Source organism: Morus notabilis, unplaced genomic scaffold (assembly GCF_000414095.1).
Source record: "Morus notabilis unplaced genomic scaffold, ASM41409v2 Scaffold57, whole genome shotgun sequence".
Taxonomy (NCBI): Eukaryota; Viridiplantae; Streptophyta; class Magnoliopsida; order Rosales; family Moraceae; genus Morus; species Morus notabilis.
This window is the reverse complement of record NW_010357689.1, coordinates 5,700-22,187: the sequence shown is the minus strand read 5'-3', so window position 1 is coordinate 22,187 and position 16,488 is coordinate 5,700. Positions and strand designations below refer to the sequence as shown.

Below are 16,488 nucleotides of genomic sequence, written 5' to 3'. Positions count from 1 at the left end.
AGTTGATAGTGAATGCATGCATCTCCTAATTGGCGTAGGTCATTGATTGGCCCCACCTTATGACATGTCACACTCTTGTCTACGTGGTATAATCATGAACAGTCATATGTAACAAAGCTGACCTGGCATGATATCAACCGTTGACGTGTAGATCCAAATCCCCACCAAATCTCATGATTAAACCATAGCCATTTGTCACTAAGAAGCAAGAAACACAAGTAAAGAGGGATTATAGCCTCATGCTTGCTTTCCAGACGAATCTCCTAAACAGCTTTTGTTTGGACTCTCATATAAGCGAGTGTGATACGTTTGTCTTTATACTCTAAGAGAGAGTTCAAAATATCATGGTTTTTTTCATGTCCATAATTCACAATATTTCGAGGTGATAAAAAAAACCCCCATGTTTGAACCACGCATATGAAGGCTGCCAAGTCAGCAAGTTATCATCCACATGGCGAAACGGTACTGGTCTGCTCATAGCAGCCTCATATTGGCCATCCTCTGAGTACAAAAACACCAATAAGACAACTATGTATAAATATAGAGATTGAATAATGCATTTGTGGTAAAGAGGCAAAGGCAGAAGAGAGCTTTGCCAAGAGGAGAGGAGATAAGATAACAAAGAAAAGAAGAAGAAAAGAAGAACAATGGCAACAGCATCAGCATCTCTCCTCAAGTCAGCTCCAGTGCTCGACAAGTCTGAGTGGGTGAAGGGCCAAACCCTGCGTCAGCCTTCAGTCTCGGTCGTCCGGTGCCACCCCACTGCCCCGTCTGCTCTTACCGTCCGCGCTAGCTCCTATGCCGACGAGCTCGTCAAGACTGCGGTATGTTAAAACCAAAACATGAACTTTTCACATACCCTTTTGGCTTTAGATTATGAACTTGTGTGTTAGATAATTTAAGAGCTCTGCTACTATAGACTAATTGTTTCATATAAGATAGATAGTGATGGTGTCTGGAATATAACCTTTAGCTCTCTCTTTAGCTATGAAAACATTAGTTATTTCTCATTCTATGTTAAAGAAGGAATATCATATTTATAGAGCAAGGAAACTGATAGCTGATAAGTTCCATAGTTTTGTAGTTCAAGCTAAGCCTAGATTTCTAATAGCTTTATATGTTCGTTTAGAGCATTTTAGATCCCCTTACGTTCTGTTTTGGTGTTTGTTTTCCTTTAGCATTGGCTTCTTGAGCGTTTTTTTCCCCCTTTTTTCTCCTTCCTTTTTATAGTTATGTTCTTTCTTTGATAGGATTCACTAATAAAAAAGGTTAACTGATTAAACATGTATGTTTGTTTTTGGTGATAGAAAACCATTGCATCACCAGGGCGTGGAATTTTGGCCATGGATGAGTCAAACGCAACCTGCGGGAAGCGTCTTGCTTCGATTGGGCTAGAGAACACCGAGGCCAACCGCCAGGCATACCGTACCCTCCTTGTGTCGGCCCCTGGCCTTGGACAGTACATCTCTGGTGCCATCCTCTTTGAGGAGACTCTCTATCAATCAACTACTGACGGCAAAAAGATAATCGATGTCCTCAAGGAACAGAACATCGTCCCCGGTATCAAAGTCGACAAGGTCGGTCATGTGGACTTGTTTCTTAGTCATCACAAAAATTTTCAGTTACTCATCTAAAAATGGAAAAAGGAAACTTATTTTATTGTTTTTTTCCTCAACCACACAAACCAAGGGTGATGTCAAATTGGTTTTTGTCAACATTCGAAAAGGGACATAAAATCAGAATTTCTCAATCAACTGATAAGGTCTCTAGTTTCTTTCATAGCAGACTACATTTGTAGATATATATATTACTGATATCATGTATTGATCATGAGAACAACAGGGTTTGGTACCCCTTGCTGGTTCAAACAACGAGTCCTGGTGCCAAGGTCTTGATGGCCTCGCCTCTCGCTCTGCTGCTTACTACCAACAGGGAGCTCGTTTCGCCAAATGGTATAAATCTAGTCCCTGATGTTTGACACTTCTAACATTAAGCACTGATTGACATTGAAACTAACATGTAATATAATCGATATTGCTCAACTAGGCGTACCGTTGTGAGCATTCCCAACGGCCCATCAGCTCTTGCAGTGAAGGAAGCTGCCTGGGGTCTTGCCCGCTATGCTGCTATCTCCCAAGTAAGAGAGAGAGAGCGAGAAACTTTTTGAACTCTTTGGTTAGCATACAAAGAAAGCTTTATCAGGAATCGGGATGGTTTCTAATTGGTGATTTTTTTTTTTTTTTTTTTTTTGGGTTCTTTAGGACAATGGTTTGGTCCCAATTGTTGAGCCGGAGATCTTGCTTGATGGCGAGCACGGTATTGACAGGACTTTTGAGGTTGCTAAGGAGGTTTGGGCTGAGGTTTTCTTCTACCTTGCTGAGAACAATGTCTTTTTTGAGGGTATCCTCCTCAAGCCTAGCATGGTTACCCCTGGAGCTGAGTCCAAGGACAAGGCCACCCCTGCCCAAGTTGCCGATTACACCCTCAGGCTCCTCCACACTAGAATCCCCCCGGCTGTCCCCGGAATCATGGCAAGTATCCTTGCAATCCTTAAACCTCAGCATTGACACATAATCTTAAATCACGGATTTTTGTTAGCACAATCCCGTTTGGTAAAGTAATACATAAGTATTGACACATAATCTTATACACCGTTGCACCACAATTTAAGATGACAGGGAATCTAATACTCTTACTATATAGCTAGAAAGCAATTTTCTTATACTGGCCCTAAGTAGCTTTTCTAATAACTTTAGAACTTTTTTCTGGTTTGAGCAGTTCTTGTCTGGTGGGCAATCTGAGGTTGAGGCAACCTTGAACTTGAATGCCATGAACCAAGCTCCAAACCCATGGCATGTGTCCTTCTCATACGCCAGAGCCCTTCAGAACACCACTTTGAAGACATGGGGAGGCAGGCCAGAGAATGTCAAGGCAGCTCAGGAGGCACTGCTTATCCGCGCCAAGGCCAACTCACTTGCACAGCTAGGCAAATACACTGGTGAGGGAGAGTCAGAAGAGGCCAAGAAAGAATTGTTCGTCAAGGGCTATGTTTACTAAGCAGTTTGTTTGTTGCCAAAACTATGTTAATCAAGATTGAAGAAGAAGATGATGGTGGAGGGATGGAAACTAATTTGGTCTTAAAGATTGAATGAAAATTTGTAATGCTTTATAGTCCATGGAAGACTATTTTTGTTTATGATTACAATGTACTTTTTAGCAGCTTAATAAACTTGGTTCTGATGAGTTTAGTTAGTGTGTAGTCATGAATGGAATTCCTTATCAATGCTTGAGTTTTGCATTTGAGGTCCTAAAATTTAGTACAAACATAAAAGGAAATTTTTGGCTTCCAAGGTTTATGCATTAGAATTAGAATGCTAAGCAATCAGTTGACGGATCTTTACCAGCTGATAAGTATGTAAATCCTTACAAATTATGTCTTTTAAGCCTTTACTATTGATTCTAACCACCAATTTTATGCAATAGCCATTTGATGAAGCATTATCATTCTCCTTATCACGTGCTATATTGCTAGATAAGACACCATCAACACGTGATCTGTTTGCTAGATTGTTTACTTTTAAGTCTTCTTCTTAAAAACCTACAATACATGCACCACGAAAATGCTTGCAGCCACAGGTAACAATAACACGACTTGAACTCAACCCAAATTGATGACATGGTTGACACTGAATTGACTCGAATTGAAAGTTTCATAATATGCCACTTCATCATATGCTACTTGAAATTGACTCGAGTTGAAAGTCTCTTAATATGCCACTTCATCATATGCAACTTGAAATTGACTCGAATTGTAGTCGGATATCCTCCATTACTCTAACTTGAGAGTTTCCTAATATGCTACTTCATCATCTAGATTTAAGTCATGCCTGTGTGTGGTCCTGAAGAGTTTTTTCCTCTTCACCTTTTCCCGTCCAAAAATAGACAAGAGAGTCTAAAATGCGTGAACCATTTATGAATCTTCCAAGGACCATTTATATATGGTTCACCTATTCTTTCCAATAAGAATGTCTTATCTCTTTTATGCCTCCTTCCTTCAAGGATGTATGCATAAGAAGCATGATGCTAGTTTTTATGATTATTTTCCCTCAATCTGTTGGTAGTTTGTTATGCCATCGGCTATAAAAACAGAAGCAAAATAACAAAGCTGTCCACCATATAATGAGGGAGAGGACAAAATGCGCCGTTCCAATACGTCAAAGAGAAACAGCCTAAGAGATAAGAGTTAAGTGTGATGGTGTCGAGGGAGTTACAAAAGAGCACTCTTCTTGGTATGTTAAGAGCTAACAAAAAGGATATATACACTTCTAGAGAGCCGATGTGACACCTTTTTTTTTCTCCCTTGCTAAAAGAAAAGAGTGTAGTGGGATCAAAGTGGCGTATCACTTCACAGCTATACCCCTGTTTGGGGGGATATTGAAGAGCAAAATGAGGGCACAAACCTTAGAGCATACCCTTGGGGCAGGGCGAATGGCTGGTCAAGTGCCTTGCCACTTCGACCACCCCTTGGGGCATGGACGTGAAGCTTACTGCGTGACGTTAGGGGCTCCAGATGGCAGATGGGGTCAAACTAATTTGTTTTGCATAGGAGATTGACTAGACATTCTCTTTTACACCTCAGCTACTATTGCTGAGCTTGAATTTGGAAACAGCCACTCCAATTATTTGTCGGTTAGAATAAAAAAGACGCTAAATGAAACGCAGATAGTTGTGAGTCCATTTATAAACTTTTGTTTTTTTTTAAATGCATTTATAAACTTTGCAGAGCACTGGTTTGGCTCTTTCCTTTTCTCATCTACAACCGCAAGCATGGCAAGTGATACAAAACCATTGGTTGGAAATAAACTCAAAATTCAAGTTTCAAGCTCTCTGAAATTGCTAGTTTACTATAAATTTCAGATTTTCCTCTTGCCCTCCTTTTTTTTTTTTTTTTTTTTTTTTATATTTAATTTTCTCACTGTGGTGACTTTTCAACAATTGCAAATTTGCTGGCTTCTCCTAGATTCCTTTCAGAGGAATGTCCATCTGCCAGACTTGACACCAAGCAAATGAAAGCTTCGACGTTTTTGACATTATTTCACCTATTTTTATTCCATAAGGATGACAGGAACACTATGGACTCATTTATTTCATATACTCAAACTCAAATCATTATTTTTCTACAGTATTTTCCTCTCATAAAAAATTTAAATTTCAAACGTCAAAATTAAGAATTATGATTTGAGTATACCTTTCAAACGGGCTATAATTTTATATCATCTTTCTTCTTGCTAAATGAATAATGCGGTCGGCTTTAATAGAAAAGCAAAATTTGAGTCCAGAATTATTGAAGAGGAAGTAGGACAATTTTACTTCACTATAAGAGTGAATCGATAATGCATTCAATTGTTTGACCACCATCAACATTAATATAAATGTGGACTTTCCCATTGAGGAAAATGTCAACTAATTTGAAGCGGGTCAGTTTAAGAGCTTGGTCAACATTTAAATTGAAGAGAGTTTTCAGAACACTAAAAACTGTCATCAAATTTTATAAAAAATAGAAACAAATAACTTTGTTTCGGTACAGAAGTAAATGTAGTTCTATTCATCTAAATAACTTTTTCTTGTTTCGTTGGATAAGCATATTATCTTAATCAACTCTGCACAAGGAATACAACAGACTTAACCTGACCACATAAAATAGAAGAAAGGTTGCAGCCCTTAATTTTGTTAACCGGCTAAGACGAGATCTGCAGCCACAAAAGAATTAACTATAGTTTAGCAGACAATAAAGGTTATACTTAACTCGTTCAAGAATCAAGGTTCATGTCAAAGCATAAGGCTCAAGAAGATCTGAACTCAATAAGCAATTCAAATATAGATATATGATTAAAATTTTAATTTAGGTCATAATGAATTCCTCCACAACCTAATTTGGTTACTATTATCTTGGTTTTATTATTGTTATCATTAAGAAGAAGCTGATTGCAACATCTCCACAAGCAATACATGGTTGGACTTGGAATATTAGGACTCGTTTAGTTCGTCGATTTGAATTTTAATTTGAGTTAAAATGTAACTTTATGTGAGAGCTTTTTACTGTAGCAAAAAAAAAAAAAAAAATTAGATGTGGCTGTTTCTGAGAGCTTTTTACTATAATAAAACTCGAATTTTAAATTCGAATCGGTAAAATGGACAGATCATTACCCAATTAAATGTACAATAGAATGTGCTACTACAGCATTTATTTTAATTGTTCATTTATTTTGTGGCTGATTTTTTTGGGGGTTATAGAAAGCCCATATCTGCAGAGAATGCATTTATTTGAGTCGGTAGGCGAGACATGTTAGCATATCAAAGGGAGTTATGCATCTTTATGATTTAATTTATGCAATCCCAACACAAGGAGATAGATTTTCTTTTTCTCCACTTCCTATGCTTATTGCATTAATCCTGTTTGATTCTTGATAAATCTTTCATTCCTCATTTATCATTTGAGCAGTGCACTGGAAAAGGTGATGCAGCGTTCTTAAACCACCAAAAACCATGGCAATATTTGGAGATCAGGATATCTATAACTATAATTGAAAGGAGAGTGCATTTACTATTCATAATTAAAGCTTGGTTAAGTTATTTTGTCTTTTTGTGTTTTTTTTTTCATTTTTTCCTTTCTAACTTTTGTCTTTTAGTTTTTACCCCCCTCTTTTTTTTTTCACGTCCTTTCTTTTATTTTTTTTTTTACTTTCTACCCAAAAGCTTATTCATTTCTTTAATTTAGTCCTTCTTTGACTTTTTTATATTTTTGTCGTGAAATTTTATTTTATTTTATTTTTTTTCTTTTATCCTAAAACTCCTTTATTTTTTCATTTTTACCCTTTTTTTATTTTTCAAAGGTGAATTGCCAAAAATTGATTATATAATGTATTAATGATGGAATAATTAATAATGTTAGTATATAAATAATTAATAATTTATATATCTTTTATATAATATATTAATTAGTAAATAGTTGATAATTAATAAATAAATAGCGATTAACAAAAAATAATGAATATTAAATTATAACTATTAATTAGTAATAGATGATTATTTAAGGATAATTACCAAAGATTGACCATGTAATATATCAAATAATAGGCTATTAATAAACATTAGTAATTAATTAACTAATTATTTAATTATGTAATTAAAAATTAAGATTAATTACAAAAATTCTCTATGAATTAGGTCTTTTGTAACACTTTACCCTTTGATCTTTAAAACGTACTGTTCCCCCTAAACAATGAAACTATAATAAAAATGCCCCCTCTATTAGGAAATATAACCTTTTTTTACACTTGTTAAACAATTTAGAGTAAAATTACTATTTTAACCATGAACTCTAACTTTTGTCTAATTTACATACAATATAATTAAAAAAAAAATTTCTTCACTCCCAATGGCAAAATTAATGTGGATGTTTCATAATTAAAAGTCCAAAACTAAATTAGTTTAAATTCATATTAATTTTAAATCATAGAGTTACCAAAATACCTCTAAAATAACTAATTAAATGTCAATTTATGTTAAAAATTTAACATAGGGTACCTTTTTTGTTAACATTTTATTATTAAGGAGGAACGTATGTTACGTTTTAAACATTTGGGGACAAAGTTTTACAATGGTTATAGTTCAGGGAAAATTTTTGTAATTAATCCTAAAAGCTAATTAATTATTAAGTAAGTATAATACTAATACATTATTAATATACTAATTTATTTTTTAATACACTAATTAATTACTTATAAATTAATAATTATGACTAAATTACTAACACAGTAATCACTTATACACTGATTACTAATTATTGTTTTTTTAGTTATTTAGCATATTAATTTATTATGCATAAAATTTAATTATTAATGTAACTAACGATAATATATCTATTATTATTGTTCTTCTATCCTTTCTTTTTTTTTTTTCCAATGATTTGTATCAATTATTTTAAATGAGTCACGCGCGCTCGTTTTTTACTAGCAATTATATAAAGGCATAATAATAAAAACCTCCCATGTGTTTTTATCAAAATAATCTCTCTAGTGTTACCAAAAATACTGAGATTATCTTGTGTTTTTTTCTAATCAGATGAAATCCACCCATATTTGTTTTATTAGACAAAATCTACTCAATGCTTTTTTCTAATCACACAAGATCTATCCATGATGTCAGACTTGAGAAAAATTAGCCGTGCAAAAAGACACAATTATCCTTCATAAAACAAATAATGGCACTCTAAGTGAGAAATCCCAAAAGCAATAACTTAAGGCTATTTTGTACGGAAGCCCTTAACTTTGTGACTTTGACAATTTAATCCCTCAACTTTCAATCTTAGTAATTCACCCTGTTAAGAGGGCTTCCATACAAGAGCCATAACTTAATGTTTCTTACCTTTGATAATATAATCAACTTAGTTTTTTTTTTTTTTTTTTTTTTTTTTTTTTTTTTTTTTTTTTTTTTTTTTTTTTTTTTTTTTTCAAAACAAAGTGGCCCATAAAATCAAAGCGCATAGTTTGTAATCAAACAAAAAAAGATCAAAAAACAATTTCATTTAAATAGTGCAAAAAAGTCCTTTTTACATAGTTAATTTTGATCAAATCTAATTTTGATCAAATCTAACAACAATGGTGGATTTTATGCGATTGGAAAAACACAAGATATTTGTTTGATTAGAAAGACAAAAGGGATAGTTAGTATTTTTAAAAACACGTGGCAAATTCTAGCACATCGATTAGAAGTATTGGAGTTTCTTTTCACAAAACCTTACAAAAATCAACAATGTATCTGTTCCGTCTTGATAGAGTTTCTATATTTAGAATTCAGTAACTCTCATCTCTTTATGTACCAATTCGATCATATATACTTCCTAGTCAATATGGGTGACTCAATTGTAAAAAAAATTGGGCTGCGCCAAAAGAAAAGGTCAGAAAGGGAGAAGAAGAAGAGAAAGCCCCGCAAATGGTGCTTTCAGAAGTGAAACAGCTGGTTCACGTGTAGAAGAGAGAAAGACAGAGTCTATAAATACAGAACTTCCCTTATTTATTTTGCATCCTAAAAAGCCGAGAGCTTCTCCCCTTTGAAAATTTATTAAAAATTCTTTAGATTTCTAATTTGTGGGCTTTTATAATTTCTGTCCAATTTGTAAACTTTCTTCTCTCTAGTAAATAGAGTGGTCCACAGTGTCCGGAGACGTAGGCAATATTTGACTGAACACCATTATCAATTATGATGTTATTTTCTTTGTTTTCAGTATTCAATAGTTATTCTGTCAAGTTTGCCCGCCGCATATAGTACTGTTCATCTATATGGTACTATTCACGTGTACGATACTATTCACAATTACTGTTCACAGTGAAGTTATTTTTGAGTGAGAAATACTCGGGGGTTGTTCTTTTACAATGAAACTCAAAAAAAATTTGAACTCGGATTGCAACTTTATTCAAATTCATGTTCTTTTGTAAAATTTGAGTTTGAACTCGAGTTTGAATTCGAGTTTGGGGCTAAACTCGAGTTCAAGTTTTCCCTTCAACTCGAGTTCATAAACTCAAACTAAAGTTAATGAACAGTTTCTTTTTTATTCTTAAAAATGTCATAATTTTTTCGTTTTAATTCTGATTGAGATGATTTTTTTCTATGCATTCACAACGAAAAGACGAATAAAACTACATATATATACCCTAGTAAAATTTTTCATCACCATTGAATTATTATTAAAATACTATCTAAATATAAATTTAAGTTTTGACCCACTCAAACACAAATTTAAAAAGATTATCAATTCAAATCATAACTTAAATGTGCACATTCAAACACAAACTCAAGTTACAACTTCAACTCAAATTATAACTCAAAATCATCACTCAAGTCACCTTCAACTCAAAAATGCAAAAGAACAGCAGAACAGAAATCATTTCAGTCCTAGCAATTGTACGGAAAGACATCTTCCAGTAGTTTAAATAATCTGACCATCTTACTTTTTTTTTTTTCTCGGAAAAAGCATAAAGCCATAATGTTAAACTTTCCCGAAAGAAGAATCGTGGAAGATAAGATTAATCTTACGAACCAGGAAAACAAAAATGTAGAACGCACCTTTGTCATTTTTCAGGCTCTCTTTCAAAGGACACAATGGGAACTACACTTGTAGATTCACGATTTGTCCCGCTAAGAACATCCATACCCTGTTCCTTAAAGAATGAAAATAGGAAAATGATTCTCAAGGTCAAATAATGAGTACATCAAAACATGCAGTTACTGTAAGTAAGATATAGACTCCTATAAAAATAGTAAAGAAAAATAAAGAGATATACAGACATTTTCAGCACAAAGCTAAAGACCATGCCTGAAAAAAAAAATACCTGATTAGTTGAAGGTTGCCCGTGTATCCGACTGGGTCTGGTATTAAGATCAATTAATTTAATATCCATCTTTACATCACCATCAATGTCATTTTCTAGCGCCGGAACAGGAGACGTTCTGTGGTTCTGCTGATTGAGCTTAGGCCGTTGAATTTGTTCCCTCCTTACATCATGTGGATCGAGGGGTTGCATCCCTACCTCCACTAAATGGCCAGACTTATCCCCTGGAAACTACAGAAAAATGTACAGAGCAGAGAAGTTATTACGAACGAAAGTAGACCTAAAAACACATACAAAACCAAAAGATTCACTGCTTTCAGTACAGAGAGACAAACCTCGACTCTTTGCCTCAAGACCAAATATCTCCTATGTGTTCTTTTACCACCAACATGTACGATCATATCGCATTGCAGGCAAAGCGAACTGCCATCTATCTCGCAGTAAAAGAAGGCTACATACATTGTCGAAAGGAGGGGAAAAAGAGAGATTCAAATTCTTATCAATAAGACCAGAAAGATGCCAATCAAACTGTAAATAACTCCAAGATGCAGGTTTGGACGAAAAAAGAAAAGTTCAAACGATCACGTTCTCAGAAAAACTACCCAATACAAAATGTTAAAAGCTACATACCAGGGCCACTTTCACAAATGTCACAGCGGGGAACATCACTGGGGTCAGCTAGACCAACCCGCACGTGCCTACTGGCAAGTTTGTTGCACATGTGAACCTGCAATTCCCAACAATACCAGAAACAAATATAAACGCTCTTGCCATAATTGGATTGGAAAGCTATGCAGGATAAAAGGGTTCAAGAATTTTATAAGCAGATGAAGCTCTGTTGTTTTCAGTTGTTGTCGTGATTTAAACAGTATCAATTTCAAATGTTTTAGATTTTCTAACAACACGTTTGATATGTGATTGAATAGAGAAACACCCAGAAAGTAGGTACCCCAGTATTCCTGTTCTAAGCGTTATCTAAAAACAGGGATTTTTCCATTTGTATGCCACCAACAAAATGGTCAAAGCTGGGGCCATTGTCGGTTCAAAATAAGCACTCAGGTCTACCAATCAGTTCACCCATTCTTGCTTTCAGAACATTTGAGAATCTACCATATGCTTGTAAAGATCTGGCATTTTAAGCACCTTGTTTTAGGGAGACAATTGCAAGCAATAGTGCCAATAATGCTTTGTCACAGAAAAGAGAGAGAGAGAGAGAGAGAGAGAGAGAGAGATTTCCAATTATATAGTCCATAGGAAAAAAGGAATGATTGAGTTGCTAAATCGGCAAGCAATCTAAAGTAAAAGATACGAAAATTTACTTCAATTTCGTAGCATTTAACCTCGTCGGTCCTAATACCATGTCAAAAAATAGTCCTTTTCAAATTCAACCTTAGTTGTCCAACTCAAAGGCTCGTTCGTTTTACGGATTTAAATTTTTAATTTGAGTTAAAATGTGATATTTTTTAAAAAATTTAATTGTAGTAAAAAAAAATTAAATGTAACACCTTTTTTAAATTTTTAACCGTAAAAACTTAAAATTAAAAATTCGAATCCGTAAAATGAATTGGTCAAAGTTTTACTCTTTAGCTCCTCTCACTTAATACTTTTTAAACCAAGATGGACAAATGTACACTAATTATAACTTTCTGAAAATTCGCAGACCATTCTACTAAATTTTTAAAGTTTTGAGATTAACACGCATTTCCAGTATCATTCAAAGAATAACCGGAGGATTATCCAATTACGTTAGACCACAATAATCAATCGTAACGCAAAAATTGGAAATTAAACAAAAAGTAGACCAAAGTGATGATAATTGAATACTCAAAACCGAAGCTGAAAGACAATATCAATAAGATCAAAACCAAGAAGAAGAGCCATGTCAAAGCAATCGATATCCAAAAAAAAAAAAAAAAAGAATAAAAAAATCAAACTTCCAATTTTCCAAACAAAGAAAATCCTTATTTACGCACGATTGAGCGGAAATCAGAAATTACTAATTTTGAAAACGACGAAATAAATTCTCGCAAAAAAAAGAAAAAAGAAAAAAAACCTTTTCATCGCAGGAACTGCAGAGAGCGGCCTCGTCGGCGGCGCAGAAGAGGATCGCGGCAGCTCTCTCGCAGACGTCGCATAGCGTTCGCATTCTTTTCTTCTTCTTCTTCGTCTGCTCCACTTCCACTCTCCTCCGTCTCATTCCTCTTTCATTTCTGATTTCACGCTCGGAGATAATCAATCATCGTTAGAGAGAGAAAGGGACAGAGACAATACGACAAAAACAGAGCCAAAAATTGGAAGTTTTTTAGGCTCTGTTTGCAGCTGTGATTTTGCGTGACGAGGTTTATCAGTGAGAGAGAGACAAATGGAATGATTGGACACTTTCTCTCTGTTTCTCGCACTTTCTCGCTCTTTCTCAGAAAACTGAGAGACAGGTAAATTGTTCATTCGGCTGGTGTGGGATTCAGATTTTGAGTACTCGCTGTTTCTGATCGACACTTGTCTTTCAGTTTCTGGTTGCGCCTTTGCTCTGTTTCGTATTTTCTTATTTGGACACTCCGGTTTTGCTATTGCCAAATCTTCTTTAAGCATTAGCCAATGGATGATTGACACGTCTTGACTTGCAGGTTTTATTTAAACTATTTCACCTGTTTAAATGAAGTTTTTTTAAAAATAATTATATTTTATTATTTTATTATAATAAAAAAATTTTACATAAAATTATATTTTAATTTAAATTAACAAATTAAACGGTAATTATTTTTTTTTCTTTTGCATCTCTGGATTGCTTTTCTTTGCATTAGATAAATGATTGAGATCAACTCGGCCAATCGAAAGAAAGGAAGAAAGAAGGGGAAAGGAAAAAATAATCTTATCATCAAACATAAAATATTCCCACATATCTAAATTAATTTAAATTTAGATGTAGGGCATGTCTATGGTAGCGTGAGTAAATTAGCGTAGGTGAGATCTAACGGTTTATAATTAATCTACCCGTAAGGTGAGATCCGACGGTTTATAATTGATCTGAGTGGGGGTGCATGGGTGGTCCCTCTTACACTTAATTCTAACTCAAATCTCATAAAAATAATTACAAAACAATCACATCTCGTCGCCGGTTCACGCGCCGTCACCTCCACCACGCGCCGACGTCTTCCATCGACACCACCATTACCATCGTACTCGGCGCCCGCCGATCTCCAAAACCCCGCCACTCCCGCGACGAATCTCAGCTCCAATTGCTACCACTCGCCCCCAGAAATTCGCAACAAACTACGACCGGCAACATCAAACAAGATCAAAAGTAATCCAAATGAGAATTGAAACCAGAAAAAAAAAAAAAATACATAAATCATACCTTCGAAAATAAGTAAAAACTAAACACTTTCTCTTGCAAACAAATCAGAAACTTTTAGAACCAAAAATTAAAGAAGGTAAATCCATTTTTTCACAAGTGCATTCATCGACTCTGTTTCTTCCATCGTACAATAGAAATCTGAGAAACACAAAAAAGCAACTATTTCTGCATTGAGATCCATATCATCACACACAAAAGAAAACATGTTTTTTTTTTTTTTTGCTCTTCTCGCAATCTGATCGCATAACCCTACCGACAAAATCATTACAAGGTACATTAATCAGCGGGTCCCTTGACAAAGTCGGTGACAAAGTCTATTATGTCGGCGCCGTCGTCGAGGGAGGACTGCAGTCTGAGAGAGGTGAGAGGGCGTCGTCTTCGTGCAGGCGCGGTTGGAGGGAAGGCTTCCGCCGGAGGGCTGGGTGCCGGATGATGTGGGGTGAAATTGGCTTGCGACGCCGAGAGGTGGTGGCTGGTGGGTCTGCAAATTAAGTTGGGGTATCAAAGATGAGTTTGCAAATTAGGGGTTGATTCGGTCTGCAAATTCGTTGAGGAACGAAGATTTTTTTTTTTTTTTTTTTTTTTTGAGTGGTGTGAATAAAATATTGAGAAATAGTAGAAAATAGACCTATGAAAAGTTTAAAAAAGTATATAGGTTAATTTTTAGTTATAAAAATTAATATGTCATAACTTGTTAAGTTATGATTTATAACTAGATAAGTTATGGATAAATTTATCAAATTATAGTTTATAATCAGACAAATTATGAATAAAAATTATAAATTATGGACAATAACTTATCAAGTTATGGTTCATAATCAGACAAATTATAGACAAAAATAATAATTTAGCATATTTATTAATTTATGTAAACTATTAACTTATTAATTTTAATTCATCTTAAGTCTTAGCTTATTTTTCTCTTTCTTCCTTAAATATTTGATTAGGCGTGGTAGTTTTTATTCTTATTTCTATGGAACAAAGCATTTTAAACCATCGATTTTAATCCAGCGGTCTTTATTATTTCTCTTACCAGTGGGGTGAATTAGCTCACCCTACCGTAGACGTTCTCTTAAATGTAAATGCAAATGTAAATGTAAAATTAAGAAAAGTGAGATAGAATAGTCTTTTACTTTTTTAGGGTAAGAAAAATGGTCTTAAATATAGCTATTAATTTTAGACACAACACGATCAAACGATACAAAAATAACAAAAAAATAAATGAATTTGAATCGCACGACTATTAATTATGTCGTTAATGAGCTGTCACGAATAACACAAAAATAAATAAGTTAGATTTGTACCAGCCCGTTTAACACGCTTAACCCGTTTAGTTATACGAGCCGTTACCGAGTCAACACGACACGACATGCCCGTTTATAGTCCATATACATAAATAAAAAGTTGCAGAAAATTAAAAAATTAAGTCTGAAAATATATAAGACACGATATCTAATTCTTACTCACTTAAGTCCTCCTAACCCTAGCCGCTCACTCAAAGAGGCTTTTCTCCTCAGCCTTTTTCGCGCTTCTCCATTCTCGTTGGCCTCTCCTCTTAAATCGGAATCTCTTCTCTCGTTACCAGCTGCGCCAACTTCTGATAAGCTCTTATCCGTCCTTTTGTTTGAATTTCTAGTTTTTTTTTTCTCATCTTCTTGCCCTAAATTGTTTTTTTTTTAATGTTCCTTTTCCTCTATTGAGTTTCTTTTCGTGTGATTGTTTTTGTTAAGTATGTAATGTTTCTGAAGATTCAAATTTTGGGTTTAGTGTTCTTATGATTTTGAAGGTCATTTGCGGTAATTGGTGATTTGAGCGTTTTAAGTGTTATATTAACATTTCTTTTGATTTTTCTTTAGTTTTTGCATTTTTTGACGGTAAATTGTAGATTATTATGTTTCTTTTCATGTGATTTTTGTTTTGTTAACTGTATATATATACATAGTATTTATAAAGATTTAATAATTTTGTGTTTATATCATAACCCAAATACACGTCTGATTGGTGCTTTGTTTTTTTCCCTACTTTTAGATGGATGATATATAAGATGGTGTTAAAGTAAATCTAGAGTTAGGTAGCGCTACTGCATCCGCCACTGTTACTACTGATGCGCCTACTGCATTGGAGGAGGATGTTGAGCCTGAAGCTAATTCCAAGAATCTAACAAACAAATCCAAACGCAAAAGGAAGCATACTTTTGTTGTCTAGAACTAGTTTGAAAAGCTTTCAGTGCGTGCAGACCAAGAGATAAAAGCCAAATGCAAGGAGTGTGGTGTGGCGTATATGGCTAAAAGTAAGAATGGGACTGGAAGCATGCGAGTCACATGAAATCATGTGCACGTAGAGACACGCGTGACGTAGGCCAACTATTGATATCGCAAGACAAATGGACCTTAGCATTGAATGCAAAGAGGTTTGACCCTGAACACTTTTGAGAATTGATAGCAACAACAATCATGTTGCATGACCTTCCATTCTCCTTTGTTGAATATGAAGTTGTATCTTGGAAAACCACCTTCAATACTTCAAGCTTCTACACAATCAATCCCAAAACCGGATTACCTATGGAATTTTGAAGAAAGCCATTCGTTTTCTAACCAAATCAAGGCTGTTTTTTTTTTTTTTTTCTGGAAGGGGGGACGAGGGAGAGAGAGAGTCGGATGGGGGAATGAGAAAGGAAGAGTGAAAAACATCAAATGGAGTTGAGGTTTTGGGAGAGATTGAGAAAGTCAAAATTTTTTTTTT

General features: G+C 34.7%; 2 protein-coding genes across 3 annotated transcripts; one reads left to right on the top strand and one right to left on the bottom strand.

Annotated features, from left to right (window-relative positions):
• The first annotated feature begins 558 nt into the window (after positions 1 to 558).
• On the top strand, positions 559 to 3,298 carry LOC21401503 (fructose-bisphosphate aldolase 1, chloroplastic). Its single transcript, XM_024174620.1, has 6 exons — positions 559 to 824; positions 1,308 to 1,577; positions 1,843 to 1,952; positions 2,047 to 2,137; positions 2,262 to 2,531; positions 2,779 to 3,298. The coding sequence occupies exons 1-6, from the start codon at positions 648 to 650 to the stop codon at positions 3,055 to 3,057; spliced, it is 1,197 nt and encodes a 398-aa protein (XP_024030388.1). The 5' UTR covers positions 559 to 647; the 3' UTR covers positions 3,058 to 3,298.
• A 2,236-nt stretch (positions 3,299 to 5,534) lies between these two features.
• LOC21401502 (B-box zinc finger protein 18) lies at positions 5,535 to 12,886 on the bottom strand. 2 transcript variants are annotated; one of them, XM_024174451.1, is made up of 6 exons: positions 12,445 to 12,886; positions 11,022 to 11,118; positions 10,727 to 10,842; positions 10,392 to 10,622; positions 10,126 to 10,220; positions 5,535 to 5,750 (listed from the first exon to the last, which is right to left on the bottom strand). In XM_024174451.1, exons 1-5 carry the CDS (start codon positions 12,586 to 12,588, stop codon positions 10,131 to 10,133), a joined length of 678 nt encoding a protein of 225 aa, XP_024030219.1. In that variant the 5' UTR covers positions 12,589 to 12,886; the 3' UTR covers positions 5,535 to 5,750; positions 10,126 to 10,130. The 2 variants fall into 2 exon arrangements, with proteins under 2 accessions (XP_024030219.1, XP_024030222.1); XM_024174454.1 differs by having other exon boundaries at positions 10,126 to 10,214.
• Between the last annotated feature and the right edge of the window lie 3,602 nt (positions 12,887 to 16,488).